General features: G+C 49.0%; 1 protein-coding gene across 1 annotated transcript in view; it reads right to left on the bottom strand.

Annotated features, from left to right (window-relative positions):
* Positions 1 to 2,645: 2,645 nt before the first annotated feature.
* The window catches only part of RNF4 (ring finger protein 4), a 33,561-nt gene continuing 13,253 nt past the window's right edge, over positions 2,646 to 22,953 (bottom strand). Inside the window, exons 2-8 of the mRNA XM_025887045.2 lie at positions 22,647 to 22,812; positions 18,954 to 19,068; positions 16,799 to 16,878; positions 6,691 to 6,700; positions 6,112 to 6,271; positions 5,443 to 5,491; positions 2,646 to 4,906 (exon numbers count right to left, since the gene is read on the bottom strand). Coding sequence (XP_025742830.1) covers positions 4,757 to 4,906; positions 5,443 to 5,491; positions 6,112 to 6,271; positions 6,691 to 6,700; positions 16,799 to 16,878; positions 18,954 to 19,068; positions 22,647 to 22,655 — 573 coding nt within the window. The 5' untranslated portion in view covers positions 22,656 to 22,812 and the 3' untranslated portion in view covers positions 2,646 to 4,756. The remainder of the gene's footprint in view (positions 4,907 to 5,442; positions 5,492 to 6,111; positions 6,272 to 6,690; positions 6,701 to 16,798; positions 16,879 to 18,953; positions 19,069 to 22,646; positions 22,813 to 22,953) is intronic.

The raw sequence follows: 22,953 nt of genomic DNA, 5'->3' as shown, positions 1-22,953 counted from the left end.
TATGAGTTTTCCTGAATGTTCATATCCTTTGACAGTAATTTCACACTTAAGTATATGCCCAACAGGTATGGGAGTAAACCAAAAAAGACATACAGAATGTTCACTCTGGGCTATTAATAGCCAAAACACTTAAATGGCTGAAAGAATGGATAAACTAAAGCATACTCATCTCATGAAATACTACGCAGCAAGCAAAATGAATAAACTACACATGAATGAATCTCACAAATGTAACACTGAGCAATAGATGCTCCCAACCCCAATCCATACTGAAGACTTTCATCTATTTGGAAGTTCAAAAAACAGGTAAAACAAAATTATGTGATTAAGGTTTCATGTTTTGGTAATTGTAATTATAGTCAAAGGAGTGATTGCCATAAAAATCAGTATAGCGATTGCCTTGGGAGGGCAGAGTGTTTTGACTGGGAGGAAGGACAAGTAGGGGCTTCTAAAGCATCGACAACATCCTGTTTCCTGTCATGGTTGGTTGTTTCATGGGCATTTGACTTATGGTAATTCATTGAGCTGTACTTTTTTTTTTTTTTTTTTTAAGATTTGTCAGAGAGCAAGTGAGCGAGCGAGCGAGCGAATGCACAAGCAGGGGCAGCAGCAAGCAGAGGGAGAAGCAGGCTTCCTGCTGAGCATGGAGCCCGATGTGGGGCTCAATCCCAGGACCCTGGGATCATGACCTGAGCTGAAGGCAGACGCTTAACGGCTGAGCCACCCAGGTGCACTGAGCTATACTTTTTAGGTAATTCAGTGAAGTGTGCTTTTCTGTGTGCTATGTTTTATGGCATAAATGATAAACATAATGGCCTTATGTCGGTTAACAACCTTAAGTACCTCACAAAAGCAAAGGCAAATATTTTCTGGAGGAACACCCACCTTCATTCCAGTTCTCAAAGAATTTTCAGATCATGTACCAAGTTACATGGGCTCAAAATAAGGAAGTTGCTCACAAAACACACAAAGGAAGAAGTCGTTAGAGAGAGCCAGCAAGAATAAAACTTCAGAATTAGACCCAAAAAGGATTTGGATATGGAATTAACATATACAGAACATAAAACTGACAAATCTCTAATTAAAAAAGGCAGGCATAAATACTAATGATAAAAATATGTTACAGAGATTAGCTTGTAAGAGATTATGAACAATTTTTTATGACAAAAACTTGTAGAGATGAAATGAATTCCCAGAAACTGGCAACTTAACTGACAAAAATGTATATTCTCAAACATTTGAAAAATATCACATCAGTATTTCTTATTTTTTAAAGATTTTATTTATTTGACAGAGAGAGACATAGAGAGGGAACACAAGCAGGGGGAGTGGGAGAGGGAGAAGCAGGCTTCCAGCCAAGCAGGGAGCCGGATGCAGGGTTTGATCCCAGGACCTTGGGACCATGACCTGAGCTGAAGGCAGGCACTCAACAACTGAGCCACCCAGGCGCCCCTCAAGTCAGTATTTTAAAATCTTTCTCCAATGAAAGCAACAGTTCAGAGATCTTATTTATGAGTTCCATTTCAATCAAGGTAATAATCCAAAATCAGGACATAGAGAAAACTCTATAGTCTCTTTGTAGGGAACTAGCCTAAGTGAAACCAAAACCTGGCAAAGACTAAGAAAATCAGAGGTCACTGTAACTATATATAAACATGGATTTCAAAAAAAACACAACCCAATATTGGCAAAACAAAATAATACATAGAAAGAAAACATCATGAACAAGGTGGATTTATCCAAGAAATGCAAGGTGGTTGTACATTTGGGGGGAAAAAAAACCAAGGTTACATAACGTAAATTACCTCTTCTTTCGCTAGAGTACTTTCAAACCTTGAGGACTGCAGCTTACCATCCCCTCTTGCTCTCCCAGGACCCCTGTAACTGACCTTTGCATTTTGACTTTTCACTGTCTTGGCGGGGGGGACGACAGTCATCCTCAAGGAATGTACACCCCAGGAGGGCAGCAATATACATGGGTTTCTCAATACCCACCAGAGCCAAGTGCAATACCAGGGCATGAAAAATATACAGTGAGTGAATAACTGCATTTTCCTCTCATCTGACTTGTCTCCAACTGAAGGTAGGGCCTCTGAGCTCCAGGCGGCCAGCACATTCACCTTTTCTATCTCTGCGGCCACTCGACAGGAGAAAGGCAAGCTCTACCAGCACCAACTGCCTGGGAATCCCAAACCCACTCCCTCTTTCCAGCTTTCCTGGCACTGACCACCCAGGGCACTGACCAGCATACCATGCCCCCCCTCAGGCCCCGTCCCAGAGTGGAAGGCAACCATGTCTGGGTGGCTGAGGCAGGGGTGCACCGTGCTGTCAGAATCCCAGGTCCATCTGAGTCCACACTGCTCAGAGGCCCTCTCCTGAGCCGGTGCTGGTCAGACAGCCCCACAACCAGCCTCACTTCTTAGGGCCGAGGTAAAGATTCTGCTGAAGGATCCCAGGGCCTAGACTTGTGGTTCCACTCCAAGAATGACCTCTCTCGCCTGCTGGTTTCTGGATCAGTAGCCACACAAGCAGATTTCCTGTACTCTGACAAAATATGCTAAACTGGAGGCAGATAGGAATCACACATCTTGGGCAAAAGGGGAGAAAATCCATCCCAGAGAGCAAATGAATGCATGAAAGAAATCTGGTTTCAAATTAATGGTTTTATTTCCATCTGTAACACTAGCAGAGGAGTCTGAAACAGACTGATGTACATGGATATAGTTTAAATGTAACAAAGAAAGATTTGAACTATGTACAATGAAGAAAGGAAAATGAATTTTTCTTATCGTTTTCCTATTTTGCAGTTTCTAAATAGTAGAAACTAAACATTTTTTTTCCCAACTTAATTTAGTATGAAGGAATACCACCTTTACGATCAACCATTTGTCCTTAAGCACAAAACTTAAAAGATTTTGGATGCATGGTCACCTTGGGTTTCTGAAGTCTGGGTACTGCTGAAACGTAACAAAAGAGTTTCCACGAAGCCCAGAAGAAACTTAATGGCAATGATGTCCAAATAGAGGGCAGACATACCGAGCATTGTGCTGATGAGAACTGACGTCCTGCCCTCAACTCCAAGTAGAAAATTATTATTTTCATCCAAATTAACTGGAAGTGAGCCAAACAGTTAAAAAGTCAGAATGAAGAATAAAACAAATTTCTTTTCACACAGAGGAGGGACACTCCTTCAGCCCCGTTTAAAGTGAATTCTGTGCCGAGTCCCTGCTCCTTCAGAAGGGTAAACTGAAGGTCAGTTATTGCTAGCAAAGCCAGAGGAGGCCCCGTATCCACCTTGAAGATGTTTCACACAGAGAGGCTGTTGGTTTGGCTTAAAGCCCTCTGAGAAGAAGGGGTGCAGAGGCGGAGGCAGGTTGACACGGCAAGGCCTCTCCCCCACTAGCTGCCCCAGGCCCTGTGCTGTGAGGGGCAGCTCAGGCCACCCTGTTGCCTCCTTGAGGACCAAGAGGCTCACACCCAGAAAGTTAAGCAGAGCGTTTGTTATCTGGCTGCCTTGGGGAGGAGAGGCCACTATACTTTGCCAACCAAACCTACGGAGCAGTCAAAAGCCCAAAGGATCGAAGCCTGAAAGGCCAGAGGAGCAGCTTCTAAAGTGAATGTCAGTTGGTGTGGGGGTGTGGGTGAAAGCCAAAGAGCCCCGCTAATGGCAGGTGGGCCAAACTCTGAAACTCCGGGAAGCCAGGACTTGTCCAAGAGCGTGGACACGGGTGGCTGCTAAGGCCGCAGGTACCGCCACCACCTCCCAGTACTGATGCTTGAGTAGACATCAGGCAGTGGGAACTGAGGACCAGAGGGCATGTGGCAAACAGGATAAATTTTATCAGAAAAGAGACAGGGTACCCGACCACGTATCTGCCCTCTAGAGCTCGCAGGGCCTGTGCCAGGTGAAAAACTCTGGGACATGGGCTAAGTTCCTGAGAACAGGTGGTGAATAGGACGGGGTGGGACAGGCACTGCTCCACAGGCAACGTGAGGCCTCTGAGGGGATGCTAAGAGTGCTACACCTCCTGGGCTGCTGAAAAGTAGGCAAAGAACAGGCTTTATTGCACATTTCGTTCTTAGGAACCTGGGAATTGCCCTGTAGAGATTCTCTTGATCTGCAGAAATCCTCGCACATCAATGCTAAGGTGCAGGTGGGATTACGGGGGACCTCTGACTCTCGAGGGAAGAAAAAAGTCCGGTGGTGGGTCTTTCCAGGGCCGTGCTCACACCTGGGATCCTTGGGCCGGATGGACCTTGTTTGGCTTGATCACTGTGGCAGACAGATGCCTGGGTCAATGTCGCTTGCAGGGAGAGCTGGGCGGGCCTGCGTGCTCTCTGACTGGGGCCAGCCCCTTGTCGACACTGCCAGGAGGAAGCTGGGGCAAACTTTCCAAATGGGGAAAAATTTCTTGGCAAACATGCAGGTTCCAGAAAGAGGCTAGAACCACGATTCTCAGTTCCAATGTGCCTAACTCCCTCTCTCCTACCCTGGAACCAGACCACCCAGAGGAGCAGAGATGAAGTCCCCAGCCTGGGAGGCCCTGGTCCCAGCTCCACAGCTGTAACCTGGAGGTAACAAAAGGGCCTAAGGGGATTGGAAACAAAAGAGCAGTTTACATATCAGATGTTGGTTTTGAAATATAGTCTTTGTGAGCTCAGGAAATTGAGGCAGAGAACCCATGAAAGGCTGTGTGGAGAACCCAGCCAGGCTGTCTGTCTGTTCGTCCACCTCTCCTGAGCAGCTCTCCACACTTCATATATAAATGGGGTGGTATCGTTTGTGGTTGATCTTTTTCCTGCAAGTTGGGCAAGTGTTAGCATTCTTGAGGGAGTCACGGAGGCATTGGCTACAAAAGACGTGGCCACATTCTGTAGAAACAATGAGACGTCCATTCTGTACAATCTAGGAAACATAAGACGGAACAGCCTTCATGTTTGCCCTGGTCCCAGAGGAACAGCAGTCCCCACAGAACCTCACTTCTGCTGAGACGGGGGAGGAAGGGCTGGGCAGGTCTGGAGAACTGTATACCTACCTGCTCTGGAGTGTCAGGCAAGTACAAGCAGGGTCTCTGAAGCCGCAAGCAGAGGCAAGAGACACTCTCCTGGCAGCAGCGGCCCAAGAGGGTTGGAGGGACCCCAGACGCCTGAACCCACAGGCCTACGGAGGTCCGGGGCAGTGCCGGATGGCTCAGGGGCCACAGGAAGCACTAGTAGCTTCTGCTGAGGCTGGAACGGGGAAACGCATGGGACGGACACACTTCACGTGGAAGCCCAAGGAACACAGGGGCCAGAGGTGAAGGCTGCATGGGCCAGCCAGGCCTGACTGCGGAAGGGAGGTTTCAGATCCCACCGACAGAGAAGACCCTCTCTCTCATTTCATTCTTTCACTGAGGCCATGTGGAAACCAGAAGCAAGGAAGACACAGCTAAGGTTGCTTACCTCAGAGTACCCGTCCATGCAGATCGGACAACTGACAGTACCAGAGGGCCTAAAATCACAGTGCTTCATGTCAGTTCCTCAGCAAACTCGAACATTCAATTACCCTAAGTGGCTTCACAGAAGCAGCCCATACCCCTTAGCATAGGCACCAGGAGACTTACAGAAAGGCCAGCGGCCCCAAGGGGGTGCAGCGGGGAGGCAAGAGGGGACCGAAGTACAGACAACTGGAGGTGCCCTGTCCTCCCAAACCCGCAGCCTGTGCTCTCTGCCTCCCTGTCTGGGTCCGGAGCTGTGCCTAGCACCTCTGAGCATGCCTGCTGCAGGTCACGGAGAGCCACAGGGTCTGCTCTGCACGGCAGGTGGTGGAGTGTGCCACCAGCCCAGGGCTAGTCACATTCACCCTGCCAGTGCAGGCACAGTCTTGTCCCGCTGGGAATGGCTGAGCTGGCTCTGAACCCAGGCCCACCTGTACCCAGCTGCTGGGCGGCTGTTCTGACAGGACCTTCTCGAGCCATGGGCTCACAGGACTTGCGAAAGGTCCAGTATTTCCAGTACCCTACCCCTGAGAAATGGAAGGGGGCGGGTAGAGGATCCCTACTCCGGGGGACAAGGGGTTCCACGTGGCCAGAGGCATCTGGTAAGGCGGCGGGGCGGTGGGAGTGCTGGTACCTGAGTCCCGTGGCTGCCTCCTCCCTGGTGTTTCGGGGAGTATGGGTGGTCACGTACACGTCTCTGTCCCTGGATAGCTCCTCGTCATCACTGCTCACCACACAGCTATCGGCGTGGTCCTGACGTGGCCGCCTTGCGTTTCTCCTTGGGCGCCTCCTTTCTAAGATGGGAGTCCATGCTCAGGGCAGGGTCCCCAGCCCTATCACCTCACTACCCCCTTCCCGCCTGGGAAAGGCCAGTCCCAGACCCAAGAGGCACAGCCACCACACCCAGCAGGTCCTACCCAGCTATGCAGAGGCCACCCTCCGGTCTTCCCAGGAGCCCCATCCCTGCCATGAGCATGTGCCTGAGCTGGGGGACCGTCTAGAGCCTAAGGTGGTGAGCGTTCTCCGAACTCCAGTGGGACCGTAGCTCAGCACTAGCAGTGCAGTCTCCTCAACAAGCTCAGAGCACTGACTGCAGGCTTCTTCCCACCCAGCAATCTCACACCCATGGGCCTGGCAAGGACTTCAGCGCTGTACCCCCCCCCGCCACGTCCATTCTGTATCCAAACCCAATGAAAGAGAGGAAACCACTCACCGTCAACAATCTTTTAAAAAGGAGGAAAACAAAAGAGAAAGACATAATCAGTATGACATAATATACTCTATATTTTAAAAAACTTATCTAAAATGATAAAATTGAAGCATTTCTTGTTTCAAATGCACAATTCTCAGGGGACCAGGACTGGACAGGTGCAGGCAGAGGACCTGCCCCAGCCAGCACTGACAGGAGATCCGTACACCCCTCCTCTCCAGCAAGGCCCATCCCAGGCACCTCTGCCTCCCGGCAGCTGACACACTGCCCTTGTCCACTAGGTGCTGAGTGAGTCTGGGAGCTGCTGGCCTCGTGACCTGGAGAAGTCACTTACCCTCTAGGAGCTGTCAACTTCCTCTTCTGGAGAACAGAGGTGCCCACAGCTCACCATACTATTGCAAGGACCAAGCAAGACAACAAGTGTCACAGGGCACTAGGGACACGGAGCCCAGGACTAGCTCCATATGCTCTCCTTGTCCGATGGGGCCAAGGATAAGAATAAGAATCTTGTATGCCATGCAGGCTATGCCAAAGGCAGAGCCTTACTGGGAGGAGGGTTTACAGTGTTTATTATTGGGAACAATTAAGTAATTAAACAAGGTAGAACACGCAGCAGCTCATGAGTGGCACACCAAGGACTGAGATCAATCCGATTCCGTGTTCTCTGGGCCTAGGAAAAAGGTACTGAGAACTTGACAAGGCCACATCTGATTACTCAGAACTTACACTAGGACTATTTTTGCTACAGTAGTTTCATACCCCATCCTTCAATCCCCTCTGAGCTCGTAAACCTGTCTGCCTACCCCGGCACCAGGAGCACACCCTTTCCCTCTTGCTCATCACAAGCCGTCAACTTCAGGAAAGTGCTCCCGACTGTTGTTCAAAGGCCTGCTGCCCACCCCTCCTCGGCTGACGCCCACGGTGGAGGGCATGCCAGCCTGCCCTGCAGAAACGAGAAGTTCCCTCCAGCCCAATTCCCTCGTGGCAAGGGTTCTGAACATGAATTAGGAAGTTCCCCCCAGTGAGGGGCACCTGGGTGGCTCAGTGGTTGGGTGACTGCCTTTGGCTCAGGTCACGATCTCAGGGTCCTAGGATCAAGCTCTGCTTCGGGCTCCCTGCTCACCAGGGAAGTCTGCTTCTCCCTCTGACCCTCCCCCCTCTCATGCTCTCTCTCTAATAAATAAATAAATAAAATCTTAAAAAGAAAAAAATAAAAAAAGAAGTTCCCCCCAGTGAGACACTCAGAGGCCAGTTTCAGCTGCTGTGGATGTTGGTGGTGGCAGACATGGCTGGCATCATGGCAGAGGCCACAATGTCCTCAGCCTGGGCCCCTCCTCCCTGGCAAGGAGCTGTGGTCCTGTTTCCTTGAACCCAAAGAGATCAGTGCATATGGTGGCTCCCACCTCCTGCCCTTCTGCTTGGGGCAGAGGTAACAGCTTCCATGGTGGGTCAAGGCTGAGATGTCTATAGAGTTATTCTTAAAGACCTGCTCCTTTAGCCTTTTCAATACCAAGAGGCAGCACTTCCCATGTATTAAAATGCACATTTATGCTTTAGAACAACTAGGGTGGATTCAGTTTTCCAACCTGAACCTTGACAGATGCAAACAGCCATCGCGGGAGGGAAGAAGGCCTAAGCATAAAGATCTTCATTTCGCAGATGAGAACATAACCCACACTTGGAGCTACCGAAGGCACTCCCTCTTCCCCCTAGAGGCGGCTGGAGTGTGTGACTATGAAATTGGGGGACTGTCAATCTCATCATGGGGATTATGTACTGGAAAAAGAGCTTGGGCTGACAGGAGGTGGAGTCCCTATGAAGTCTATAAAAGGGGAGCTCTGAATTTAGCCAGAAACAGAAGGAAAATCTCCTGTGGGCAAGGATGATCCCAGCTTTCCAGCGCTCCAACATTGCCTCGCCTCCATTTGCCACGATGGGTCATTTGACTAGGTGTGGAGACACTTGGAAGGAATAGAGGATGCTGCAGGCTCCCTGGCGAGCAATGTGTGGGAACTGAGTCTCCACAGGCCCTTGTGAGTCAGACCCAGCTCACTTCCAGGCAGTGCCAAGCTCGGGCCAGACCTGAGTCACCGGGGAGGTACATTCGGGGCCTCGTCCCAAGGCTCAAGACAGGTGCTCCTTACATAACTACTGGGTAAATGAATACGTAGTGACCAGAGAGCTCCCCTCACTGGTGATGACTCAAAAGCTGAGAGAGGCAGCTTCTTGCCCAAAGGGTAGAAAACAATGGTGCCACAGCCTGGCTGAGGGACACGTGACACTGACTGGTGCTCCCTCCAGCCAGCAGCTGAACCACATCAAATTCCAGAACCCCTGTAGGTGTCCGCAGGCACTCTAGAATGGCCCTCCCTCATGGCTGGGACCCTGAAGGTAGCACAGTGCTTCCCTGGCACAAGAGACAGAGGCATGCAGGGTAGGGGAGGTCGGTCAGGGGGAAGCTCTGGGGCCTCTGATCTGGCCGAGAGGCCTTTAAAAGAAACAAAACCCCTGGTCTGAACAGCTGGGTTAGTACTGTGGCCAAGTTGCCCGAGATCAGACCCCCACATCCCACTTCACCTTTAGGCCTGGCTTCTCTTTCTTGACTATGGGATAAACCGCAGGTCAGAGCGCCAAGAGACAAGTGACATGTCTGGAGAATGGATGACCCACAGTAGGCACCTGGACTCCAGGTTGGTCATGCGAAGGCTCTCTGAGTTTCTGAAGCACAGCTGAGCCTCAGAACGCCTTCAAGTGCTGACACCCATGTCACAGGCCCCTGGTCGGGGGGGAGGACAAGCCCCCTTCTACCAATGGACAAAACCCCTGGCATCCTAGGTCCCTCCTGGGGCTGCAGCCAATATGCTGGGTGAAAAAATGGGACAAGACCAAGCAGGAGTCCGTCCCTGGAGTCCTCTGCAGATAGGCGGACCCCTGGCATCTCTAAGAACACTCCCCCAGCCAGGAGCTCTGCAAGCCACTTGCTTTCGATGACCTCCCCATGCAGCTTGGCATGTTGCCACACAGGAAAAAAGAGCCACCTCCAAGCACTGTGCACGTAAGTGGCTAGTCTTTAGCTCCAATAGTTGCACATTACAGTTTCCTATTCCTGCAGCCGTGCCAGGAGTACCAGGAAAACTGGTTCTGACAGTTACGTTCCAGTAAGAGTTCATGCTCCCTGCCTGATTCCACGTACAACTGTTTCCCCGATTCCTGGACATGGTGACTGAGCTCTTCATTCTTCATAGAGAATTATGTTGCTTCACTCATTCTAGCAGTCATTGGGTACCCCTCAGGCCCTTGACTAGTCCCACAGAGAAGGACAGGGCTTTGTCCCTGCCTGCAAGGGAGCTTCGGTTAAGCAGCCCCCCCCCTTTTAAAGATTTTATTTATTTATTTATTTGACTAAGAGAGAGAGAGACAGTGAGAGAGGGAACACAAGTAGGGGGAGTGGGAGAGGGAGAAGCAGGCCTCCTGCTGAGCAAGGAGCCCGATGCAGGGCTCGATCCCAGGACCCTGGGATCATGACCCGAGCCAAAGGCAGACGCTTAATACTGAGCCACCCAGGCATCCCTAAGCAGACCCTTTCAAGAGACTCATGAATGAAGAACTAGGCGGGTACGGCGCGAAACACAAATAGCATGACTCCCTGGTAGGTACGCCATGGAGACAGACCAAAAAGACATTCCAGGGAAACCAACCTGACTTTAAAAGAAACTTTGAAACAACAGAAACAACACTTTTTTGAAATTCAATGAGGGAAAAGCCTAAGCAAATACCATTTTCATTTTTTTTTAAAGATTTTATTTATTTATTTGACGGAGAAAGAGACCACAAGAGAGGGAACAGGAGCAGGGGGAGTGGGAGACAGAGCAGGGAGCCCGATGCGGGCCTTGATCCCAGGACCCTGGGACCACGACCTGGACCGAGGGCAAACGCTTAACGACTGAGCCACTCAGGCACCCCGCAGATACCATTTTCAATATCTTCCCTCTTAAAGACACAACTTTCTTAAAGAGAGGAGTAAATCTTTTCTATCAATGCATCACCCCCTGTAGCTGGAGCAGAAGCTGATATGCTACAAATGTTCATGAAGGGATGGGCGCCTGGGTAGCTCAGTTAAGAATCTTCCTTTGGCTCAGGTCATGATCTTGGGGTCCGGAGATCAAGCAAGGCGTCCAGCTCCCCGTTCAGGATGGAGTCTGCTTCTCCCTCTTCCTCTGCCCCTCCCCTGGCTCATGCACTCTCTAAAAAACAAATAAAATCCTAAAAAAAAAAGGGGGGTCTGAAAATCTTACTTCACCTATTAAACCAGGTGAGAAAGCAAGAGGATGGAAAATATGAGCAGAGCTTTCCAATAAATGCCAGGCTAGTATTTCCATCAATTTTCCCACTGAAAACCACCAAAACAAGGCAAAACATACGTATTTTTAAATAAAGAGGCATCCAAAAACATACTTGGTCAAACTGAAGGGAATACAATAATCCAGAGGGAAAAAAAGCACAGATGATTCTTGAAAAACTGAAGCTTACTTCTGAAAGCCTCACCAAAAAAACTAAAGCCCAGGCAGGACGTGTGGGGGCAGGTCATCCAGTGAAGGCCAGCTACCTTGTGCAGGCCAGGCTCAAAGAAAAGTCTCGAAGTATCAAAGAACTGACATGCACAACGTATTTTCTGACCAATAATGCAATTAATTCAAAGAATCAGTAACAACATGGGATGCCCGGGTGGCTCAATTGATTAAATAAGCATCTGCCTTCGGCCATGGTCACGATCCCCGGACCCATCCGACTCCTTCTCCCTCTGCCTGCCGCTCCCCGTTTGTGTGTGCGCGCTCTGACAAATAAATAAACCTTAAAAACAAAAACCACGAATCTGTAACCACAACAAAAAGGAACTAAAACCCCCACGTTTGGAAGTTAAATACTAGTATGATAAATACACGGTACTGAACGTATAATACTAGTAACAAGATCTGTAGGATATAGCTTAAAAATATAATCTTAAAGGCATTTATTAGAAAAGAAAAGATGAAAATTAGTAAGTTAGAAAAACAGCAAAATAAACTCAAAGAAAAAAAGCAGCAATCCTGAATGAAAACAAATTTACACAGAAAGGAACCACAAAGCTAAAAGGTGGTTCTCTGAAAGATCTAATAAACCTCTGGTGATACTAATCTAAAGAGACAGAAAACACAACCAACATCAGAAAAAATGAAAAAGGAGCCATCACCATGGGTTCCACAGAACATTAAGACATCACAAGTTTATACCAATAAAAGTAAACATTTTAAAGGAGATTGACAAATCCTGAAAAACTTGAGGCTAGGTTCCTTGAATGTGGGGTTCTACCAAACTTGCAAGGAAGTCGGGAACACAGAAAAAAGGGTGCCCAACTCACTTAATAACCAGTGCTGATACCAAAAACCTCATAAGGAATGTGTACAAGATAAAAGTTACAGACAAACCAGTTCTACTCATAAAGAGAGACAGAAGTCATACATAAAACAGTAGCAAACAGAATCTGGCAATATATAAAAAGACCACAACATTTAATGACTTTAACACTAAAAACCAATGTAATTCTCCACTTCAACATATGAAAGGGGAAAAACTATTGTTCTGTGGAAGTGTTAAAATTCAACATTGATTCTTTTTTACTTAAGAAAAAGCACATTTTATTTTTTATTTTATTTATTTGAGAGCATGTGCATTCATGCAGAAGCATGGGGTGGGGGCAGAAGGAGGAGAATCTTTTTTTTTTTTTTAAGATTTTATTTATTTATTTGACAGAGAGAGAGAGAGAGAGAGAGAGAGAGAGAGGCAGCAAGAGAGGGAACACAAGCAGGGGGAGTCGGAGAGGGAGAAGCGGGCTTCCCACGGAGCAGGGAGCCCGATATGGGGCTCGATCCCAGGGCCCTGGGATCATGACCTGAGTCGAAGGCAGACGCTTAAGGACTGAGCCACCCAGGCGCCCCAAATTCAACACTGATTCTTGAAGAAACTTGCAGACCAACAGAAAATAGAGGGGAATTTCTCCAATCTGAATAAAGGGCATAAACAATGACAGAAATAAAACCTACCACAGAGAACTTATTTAACGGTCCAAGTCTGAAAGGATTCCTTCAGATTTGGGATGAGACAAAAATGTCCAGGACGGTCACCATTTTTATTCAGCCAGTGCTGATTTTTCTTTAGCCAGTGTGTTAAGAAAAAAAAAAAGGAAATAGAAAAGAACCACAATTTATTCTGTGTACACAGAAATCCAAAAGATTTACAGATTAAGAATTGCTACATTGAAAAAGTATCAAGAGATAAAATCAATTGCATTTGTTATTTTTTAAATATTTTATTTATTTATTTATTTGAGAGAGAGAGAGAAAGCACAAGATGGGGGGAGGTCAGAGGGAGAAGCAGACTCCCTGATGAGCAGGGAGCCCGATGTGGGACTCAATCCCTGAACTCCAGGATCATGACCTGAGCCGAAGGCAGTCGCTTAACGGACTGAGCCACCCAGGTGCCTCTGCATTTCTTTATATTAGCAAATAAAAACAAAAAACAAAAGGAAATTTTATAATACTATTTTTTTAAAGATTTTATTTATTTATTTGACAGAGACACAGCGAGAGAGGGAACAAAAGTAGGGGGAGTGGGAAAGGGAGAAGATGGCTTCCCGCTGAGCAGAGAGCCCAACGTGGGGCCTGATCCCAGGACCCTGGGATCACGACCCGAGCCGAAGGCAGGCGCTTAACGACTGAGCCACCCATGCACCCCTATAATACTATTTTTTTAAATAAAGATTTTATTTGAGAGAGAGAGAGAGAGAGAGAGTGCCAGAGAGGGAACACAAGCAGGGGGAGTGGGAGAGGGAGAAGCAGGCCTCCTGCTGAGCATGGAGCCCGATGCGGGGCTTGATCCCAGGACCCTGGGATCATGACCTGAGCTGAAGGCAGACACTTAACTGACTGAGCTACCCAGGCGCCCCTATACCATTTTTAATAGCTCCTTAAAATACTATGTATTTAGGAATAAATCTTTTTTTTTTTAAGATTTTATTTATTTGACAGAGAGAGACAGCGAGAGAGGAAACACAAGCAGAGGGAGTGGGAGAGGGAGAAGCAGACTCCCCACCGAGTAGGGAGCCTGATGCGGGGCTCGATCCCAGGACCCCGGGACCATGACCTGAGCCGAAGGCTGACACCTAAGGACTGAGCCACCCAGGCGCCCCCAGGAATCAATCTTCTAACAAAAGATTTGTAAAACCACCACAAGGAACACAAGACCTTATGAAGAGGAGCTAAAGACCCCACCTCAAACCACACACAAAAGGCAATTCAAGTATGTTACAGACGCACTTGTAGAAAGCGAAACAGTAAAACTCAGAATACAGAATGGATTTTTACATGGATTATCTTCAACGAATTGATAAATTCAACTGTATTAAAATTAAGAACCTCTGTACATAAATCGAAAAGAAAAAGACAGACGTCTCAGAAGAAGACACAAAACCTAACTAGTGGCAAGCTCATACTTAATCACTTATAAAGAATTCCTAAAACGAAACAAAACAAGGCAGAAAGGGGCGCCTGGTTAGCTCAGTCAGTAGTGCATGCAACTCTTGATGCCGGGGCTGTGAGTTCAAGCCCCACGTTAGGTGTAGAGCCCACTTAAAGAGAGGTCTGGGGAAAACACACTCACTCACACACACACACACACGGCAGACAACCAAATAGGCGGGGAGAAGATAAGGGGTTGCTCCGTTCTAGATCAGTTCCTTTGGCTATTGTAAAAGTTGTACATACAACATGTGCGTAAAAAAAAAGATTTTAACAGCAACTTCACAAAAGACAAAAACGAACTACCAATGAACACAAAAGGTGTTCAACCATCAGACTGGCGAGAAGTAAAGTGGTGGTGAGCACCAAAAACACTGGTAAGAATGTGAACAAGCACAACCCCTTTAGAAAAGAGATTGGCATTAATCTAGTAAAAATCAAAGATACACATGTCCTGCGATCCAGCAGTGATGGCCTTTTTTGGGCATGCCATGCCTAAAATAAAAATTAATTTGGAGAGAAAATACCTAAGCAGAGATGTACAGAAGTGTTATCACATCTTACAGCATTTCTTAGTTCTCTTAATTCACTGGGGGCTTTGGAGTCTTTAGAGAGTTGGAAAAAGAGTCTCAGTCAAGTTTCTCATCAGAGGGCTCACTCAAGTTCTGAAGTCGGGCCTGGATGAGGGGATGCAGATATTCTGGTCTTTAAGATACAGAGCTAGCTACTCCCAGCAGGGACAAAGAGGTACAGCGTGGTCTGTTCCCACAGATTCTGGCTGAACCAGTAAGGTCACCCTAATCTGGGAACCAATAATTTATCCACTCACACTCTCCTGCAGGTGAGGCCTGGGGTCACGCTGAACTTAAAATTCATCTAATGGATGCTCCTTGTCCTAAGTTAATACTATTAGTTTTTCCAAGTAGATATGCTTAGAGTGAGAACTTCAGCCTCACATGTATTTCTCACTGTAAATTTAAAAACTGGCATTTGAATTTATTAAAATAAACAACAAAAAGTAGAGAATGGTTAGAATCAGGAGTGCTATAAAGCCCAAGACAATGATTTTATGGCTGGGAACCTGAGACCATGGTAAGGTAAGTCCTATGCCCCAAATAACCAGTATACCTAGGACCAGAAAGCCAGGACCCCTACCTCCCAGGCTAGGCACCCCCCCATCTCTGGCCTCTGGCCAGCCATCCACTCCCAGGGCAGCTCCCCCGACCCTACCAGTCCTGTTCTACATCTGCCGATGACTCTCCGTGCCCAGGGAAACACAAAGAAGGTAGGAAAGGTCAGGACGGGGCCATTAGGAAGGGCAGTCTAGTCACTAAAAAAGAAAAAACCCAAGGCATGAAAGGGTATTCCATGATGCTGGCGTGTCACACAACAGAAGCCAACCCTGCCTCCTCGGCTGGGAGGTCTCAGCAGCAGAATCTTGGGTTTCCCCCGGGGCTGCAGGTCAGAGACCGAGTGTCAGAGAAAATACGGTTTCAGCTGCCATTCCTTGGGGGAGCCCAAGGAGCCCTGGGACCCACTGTGGCGCCCACGCGAGCACAGGACAGAGTGGGGAAGGGTCTGTGCCAACAGGTATGGGGGGGGGGGGGTGCGCGGGCTGTGCAGACACACAGCAGGACTGGTGGTTTTCAATCAAGACCAGAGTCTAAACCTCTAAATCTGTCAAGACAGTTCCCCATCATCACCCTTCTTTTAAAGTCTTGAAGCTTCTCAGCACAACCCTATTCTAAAATTGTAAGCATAATCAGAAGAAGCCAAGGACCAGTGGGCCCCAAGGCCACAGGGAGACTCCGTTACTACCAACCCCAGTCCTCAGCACCTGCCTCCTACTTGCTCCATTCCACAAACTGCACATCAGACCAAACAGTGCTCAAAAGGCATCCTAGAGAGGCAGCCGCATGCCCCCACATCCTGGAGCAGGTCTCCTTCCCCAAGGGCCACACGGGGCAAGTGTGCTCTTTGCCATGGTCCACAGCTGGTGCCATGGGAAGAGGGCACAAGTAGCAGCACAAGCAGCTTCCCAAGCCCCATCCTCCCTGGAGTCAAGCAGCGATGCAGGGTGCCTGCTTCCTCTGGCAGTGCTATGCAAGCATTCTCATCCCCACCAGCTAGGAGGGCGAAACTCACATTTACTGGGCACCACTAGGTGCCAGGCACTCAAATCCAGGGCGACGCCCCCAATACCCTACTGGCACGGAGGGCATATCCCTGATATTCAGAGTGAATGAGGCTAAGAATTTGCCCGAGGTCATACAGCTGGTATAAAGTGCAGAATAGGGGACAACAGAGGTGGGGTCTCGGAGCTCCCTCAGACAGCTTCTGTGCCAGCCGTGGAAAGGCCAGGGCCACACAGATTTACTGTCCAAGGGAACAAAGCCACAACAAAGGATTTTCCAGAAACACTTTCTATATTGGGCTCTAGTCACTGAGTGCCTGAGTTTGTCGGCACAAACCATAACCTGTGACCAAGGCCTTCAGAAGCTGGTGCTGGCCAAGGGCCCACAGCCAGGAAGGATCACCCGTCCCACTCCGACACTTACCACGACAGAGTCATTGTGAGTCAGGTCAACGACCACAGGCTCTAACGATTCACAGGTGAGATCCACTATTTCATCTCCAGCTTTAAAATAAAGCATTTTGACAAGCATTAAGAAAAAAGTAAAGGCATACCGCTCTAAGCTTCATTAAATGATTACAAATGGAGCACAGGCTTATCCCAAACTAAAACCCCGTCAAAGTACAGAATGCAGACCATCAGGTCCAATCCCTTTTTCAGGCGTGACCGAGTACCAGTGAATGCCCTTTCAGCATTCTGAGTGGCGGTATGTGGTTTTGACAACTACACCAAGGGGAGGGGATCACGTCTGTGTACACAAACCTCTTCATCCCTGTGGCCACACATTGTCAACTAGGCCTCAGTGCCCCCACCTGCCCAGTACAGGGGAGAGGCAGAGACCTACCTGGGAGTGCTGGGGGACATCTGGGGAAAGGACCAGGCAGGCTCACCTCAGGGCCTTTCTCTTTGGCATGGACCCGCCTTAAACCTCCTCCTCAAGGCTGCGGCTCTCCCACACACCTCATCAGGCTCAGTTCTGCACCCTCATCAGTGAGACATTCATCTCCATGTGACTCTCAAGCAGGACAACAAGGTGGTGTTTACTGATCCCTTAGACTCCCAGCACCAGAATGGGCTGGGCCTGTTCTGTAGCTGGCCTTTGAGCCCTGGGACCCACTGTGGAGCCCACGTGAGCACAGGACAGAGTGGGGAAGGACCTGTGCCAACAGGTATCGGCACTTCTGTGTGGCAGGTAAGAATGAACCGCAGAGAACAATTTCCATTTATATTAACTAAAAAAAGATTTACAATCATTTCTGCTTTTATCATAGCACTAAAGAAGTGTGAGAGTAGGATTTTCAGAAGTGGTATTTGTTTGGAGACAGTAGCTCAAAACATTTAGCGATTCAAATTTGCTTTATTTTCTTCTATTAAAAAGTCTCACAGGAGTAAAACCCACAATATATCAGAGACTGTAATTTATACAAAATGACCCCGTTCTTTTAAAAAAATAGCCCATATACTGATACACTCTAAGTCACAGAGCCGTTCTCGTTCTGGTGGACATGATTTCTGGCTCTCACAAACAAAAGCCATACTCTCACAGGCTGCGTGTGCACACCGCCCTGCACGCATGGTAAGGCGGCCTATGGGGAGGGAAGGGCCGTGCTGGGCAGCAGTCTGGCCCGAGACCCCTCGCACGCCTCGTGTCCCGATCAAGGGGCCTCTCGCGCCAGCCTCTAGTGCAAGACGGCAGAATTCAGACGCCAGGGCGTCAAGTCTGGGGCAGAGGGGAGGGAACAACAGGGCGGCCAGGATCTCAGCCTCTAGGCTTCTAAGAATTCACAGAAGTGAAATTCAGGAGCCAAAGAGATGATACTGAGAACTTCACTTCTCTGAAGGGCCTATGAAATCTACCTCAAGACAAGCTCCTTCTCTCTACGTGTCAGTTTTCAGGCATCAGAGTCATTAAAACAATCTCAGTACCCGCAGAGCAAAGAGACTCAACTCAGGCCATTTGCCATCTCCCTCAGCAGGCAGAAGGGGAAAAAAAATCAATCTGGCCTCTGCCTATAGCAACTCCCTCCAACACAGGTGGCTCTGTCCACAGATATGCCTTCTTGGGAAATTTTGTGTCTCAGTGAAAAAGAGAAAAGGAAAGCTTGAGTACTTCAGGAGGCCAAGTGAACTGGACGTTCAGTTTCAAATCGAAAAGGTGGGCCCAGGGCGGTCTCATCTCCCCTGCTGCACATTCCCAGAAGGCTAAATGGTTAGCCATCCTGAGTGGCTGTCAAAACCCGTGGAGGTCTTACACCACCAAAGAGGGAAGGTCTTGCTCAAGTCAGCTTTCAGTTTTGAGTGGTGGGTGAGTCCAAGACTGCGTAGGTCTTATAAAGACAAGGACAGAAGCTAACCTGTGTACCTAAGTGTTAGCTAACAGGCACTGAGCTAAATGTTGACCTTAATGACAACTCTACGCAGTGGTATTAGGACAATCCCATTTGGGAAGGTAATGGAGGCTCAGACAGGTGGTGTGGCTGGCACAAGGCCCCAGAGCTGGGAGGCACCAGTGCTGGACTCACCCACGCATACTGCACCATGCCAGCACCCCATGGTCACGGCATTCCCGGCGATCTTACCACTTTCCACAAGTTCTATGGGTTCTGCTTCCAAGGCCATCTCAGGAGTGGAGGCTGCTTCCCGAGTTCGCTTCTGGGCTTGTCTAGAATTTACTGTGCCACCACGGCGCTTTCTCTGAGGATATCCAGGAGAAAGAAACAGTCCATGAGCCCCTGACTGATACAACTTCAACATGAAGAATAAAAGGTAAACATGGGAATGGCTCAACTCATCAAAAAGAGTAGGGAGATCACGGGGCGCCTGGGTGGCTCAGTCAGTTAAGCATCTGCCTTCGGCTCCGATTATGATCCCAGGGTCCTGGGATTGAGCCTCCCCTGGGGCTCCCCGATCAGCCCTCTCCCCCTAGCTTGTGTGCACACATACGCACGCTCTCTCTCCAATAAATAAAAAACCTAAAGAGTAGTAAAAGTAAGAGACCAGTGAGCCAACCTGAGGTTGGGTCCTTTTAAAACTCGACATTCTATAGGAGCACCTGGGTGGTATAATCAGTTAAGCATCTGACTCCTGATTACGGCTCAGGTCATGATTTCAGGGTTGTGAGATTGAGTCCCGAGGTGGGCTCTGTGTTGAGCATGGAGCCTGCTTGAAATCCTCTCTCACTCTGCCCCTCCAACCTCTCTAAAAACAGTAACAAAAACAAAACGACATTCTAGAAATAATCCTAAACATATAGTGAATACGAACTCTATAAAGCTAAACTTTGTTATATCAAACTATTGGTCTGTCAAAATTAGCTGATATACAACTTTATAGAAGCCTCTGACCCAGGTCAGGACTTGGCCAGAAACCCCACCTTTTCACCCAAGTAGCAGACCTGTCCCTCCTTGGATCTGTATTTAGCCTCACTGAGGCCATTCTGTTGTTTCAACCCAAAGACCCTCAGTTTCCCACATTTCCATCCACTGTGGAAAGTGGGTCTTTTCTTTGGGAATTCATCAACCTTTAGGGTGCTAGTCAGTGCAGCTTATACCCTCAGAATCATGGCCCTGAGCTCAAAGAACCAAAGTTCCCAGTGGCTGCTCAGGAACCCTGCCTTCTGGAAGGCTCAGGCTCTCAGCTGGCGCTATCTGCAGTCCAAACTCCCCGAGCCAGCCCTCTCCCTAATCCTTCAGCGCTGGCTTCCCAGCATGCTCCAGCACTTCTGACCAGGCTGGCCCTAAAACCCACGGTGAGAACACGCCCTGTACGGCCTTCCTCAAAACACACCCGACCTCCCACCTGACCCTGTCACTTTGTTATTCCCACCCTGCATGGCCCCAGCCAATCCCGGCTCCCTGTGTTTCTGGTTCTCACTGCCACTGGGCCCAACTATGCTCTGAACTGGGTGAGCTGGGGTGGTGATTCCTCTACGGAGCCCAAACCCTCACCGCACCAGCCTTGCAGAGCTGGCATGCGGATGAGAGGGCACCGTGTACGCCAAGTACTGAGCACAGACACAGGATGCCAGCACAACCCTAACTCCTTGCATGCCTAGTACTAAGCATTCTGTCCCTGGAAACTCTGGAAGGATGGACAGTGTTGGTGAGATGTGCACAAGACCTAAGGGTGCTGGCCAGGCAAGAGAGAGAGATGCCTGACTCCTGCTGTATTCCACCCATGCCTCGGTAGCAAAAGGCAGCCTGGGGAGTGTCGGAAATTAAGATTTGGGTTTAGCAACTTTCCGTGAATCTAAGGAACAGAGAACTATCTCCAGGAGGGCCTAGAGACAGGCGACCACAGTTGTTCAAAATTCTCCCGCCAGGAGCTGCTGTCTGTCTGTCAAGGGAGCTGCCACTCCAGCCTCAGCAGAGTGTACGGCCCAGTGTCTACCGGCTCCCCTCTGCCACCAGAAGACCTGGGCTACTTAAGTTTTCCCCGTTTCTCTCTGAAGTTTCTTTGTATTTTCCTTCCTCTGCAAAGGACGAAATATTTCTTAGAGGAGATACTGCTGAACAGAACCCTTCATGCCCCACCATAGCCACCTGTATGGTTTCTGGTCCCCACCGAGGGGGGCAAGCAGCAGCCACGGGCCCTGGCCAAAGTTGAGGTGCTGGGCTTGGACACCATGGGCACTGCAGCAACATGTGCTCTCCCTGCTCACCTCTACCCTACACCCCCGCAATCATCTTCCCTGGCAGCCCTCTCACCCCTTCCATGCCTGGACTACCCATTCCTCCCCCGCCTCATTTGGCCAATTCTTACACAGCTTTCAGAAACCTACGCAAATTTCACCTCCATTATGAGGCTATCCCCCTCACCCTCCCAGGTCGACCATCTCAGGATTCAGCACCCCCTCCCCTTTGAAGCCCTGCCCCCCCCATTCCCCAGAGGGCAAGGGGTAGGGGACTGCCGGCTCAGGGCCAGCCTCCAGAAACCCTAGAACACCGGCAGAGATTCTCCCCGCTGCCCTGTTACTCTCAGCGTGGCTGTCTCCCTTTGCACGAGCAGGAGAGGTTCACAGCCTTCAGTTCAAACTGACCACGTAAGTTATTTACATCATTCTGAGGAAGCTTAACCAACTTCTTCACAGTCACATAAGCTACATTGCTCTGTCTAACCAGATCCTGCCTGGGCAAGGCGTGGGCTTCAGAGGGGAGGTGCCCAGGCTCAGGACATCTGTTTCCCTACAAGTGAGCTGCAGGGACAATCTGCAGATAAGGAGTCAGAGTGGGAAGTCATCTGCCTTTTAAAAGGGTAGGTCCAGGGAAACAAAGGCCCTTTTGTGTATAAATATCAACGGTGGGCTCTGAGTGCTCTAGGGACTGGGAGTGGTCAGGAGGAGGTGCAGCTGGGGGCAGGGAGTGGAATCTACAGGATTTCTACCGCGGTTCAGTCTCACCCTGCCCGCACGCTCACAGCACCTCTGGAACCTGGGGAGAGACTATGACGCTGTCGTTTCCCAGCTGGTCCACCTGATACGAAGCCAGTATCTCAGAAAACAACTGTTTTGATTTTAGATCATATGAGCAATCTGCTCAGCAGGGAATAAACTAGGGAGGAAGACCTTCAGGCAATCTTCTCTGGAGCTCAAGGGGCTCCAGGGGACACCTGGTTACACAGCACGGCCTCTGCAGTCTGATAAATGCTCTGAACAGACTTACCGACTTTGGTCACTGAGTGTAAGAAAACTCTCATGAAGGATCATTACCAGTATGCTCATACTGGACCAAAAACTACACAGGGAAAGGAAAGAGAAGGCAAAATGGAACACTGAATTGTGAAGGATTAAATAAACCAGAGCCCTGGCATTTCCAGGGACAGGACACGGACAGCTGCTCTGGGGATAGAAAATTTCCAAACCCGCAGGTATTACTGTTGTCTTCAGGACACCACCCAAGACACTGGACTCCTCCAGACAACTAAGTTGTGTAGCTGCCCTCAGTCCTGTACGCTTTTCCTTCGAGAACAAGGGTTACTGAGAGGCACCTTTATGGTACTCTCATTAATGTGCCATAGGAAATAAGGTAGTTGCTTAGCCTTGAAAATACAATTCATGAGGGGGCGCCTGGGTGGTGCAGTCGGTTAAACGTCTGACTTTGGCTCAGGCTGTGATCTCAGGGTCCTGGTATCGAGCCCCATGTCGGGCTCCCTGCTCAGCGCGGAGTTTGCTTGTCCCTCTGCCCCCCCAAACCCCCACCTCATGGGCACACTCTCACAAATAAATAAAACAACAAAATCTTTAGAAAGAAAATTCACGAGCTGATAAAACTCACAGTACTCATTGTGCTCTTTGACTCTACCCTACAGAGAAGGGACCTGTACGGAGGCTGGCAAGGAAGCTGAACGTTGACTGTTTTCAACTTCTCACATCCGCTGGTTACTCATGCTCTGGCTACCACAGCAATTTGCAGCCAAGTAGATTTCCAGTATCTTCAAGTCCTGAAAAACAAGGGTATCAAGGTGACAACTGCTCCCACCTACATCATCAAGAAAGCTCAGTTTGATCGTTTACTGGTACTTTGCTGAACACTGCATGTAATGTAACTCATGTGCTTGCTTGCATATTCTTGAGAAGCAAGC

The sequence above is a fragment of the Callorhinus ursinus genome, unplaced genomic scaffold, assembly GCF_003265705.2.
Source record: "Callorhinus ursinus isolate GAN/ISIS: 27379988/994484 unplaced genomic scaffold, GSC_fseal_2.0 scaffold4, whole genome shotgun sequence".
Lineage (NCBI taxonomy): Eukaryota > Metazoa > Chordata > Mammalia > Carnivora > Otariidae > Callorhinus > Callorhinus ursinus.
This window is presented reverse-complemented; position numbering and strand designations above follow the sequence as displayed.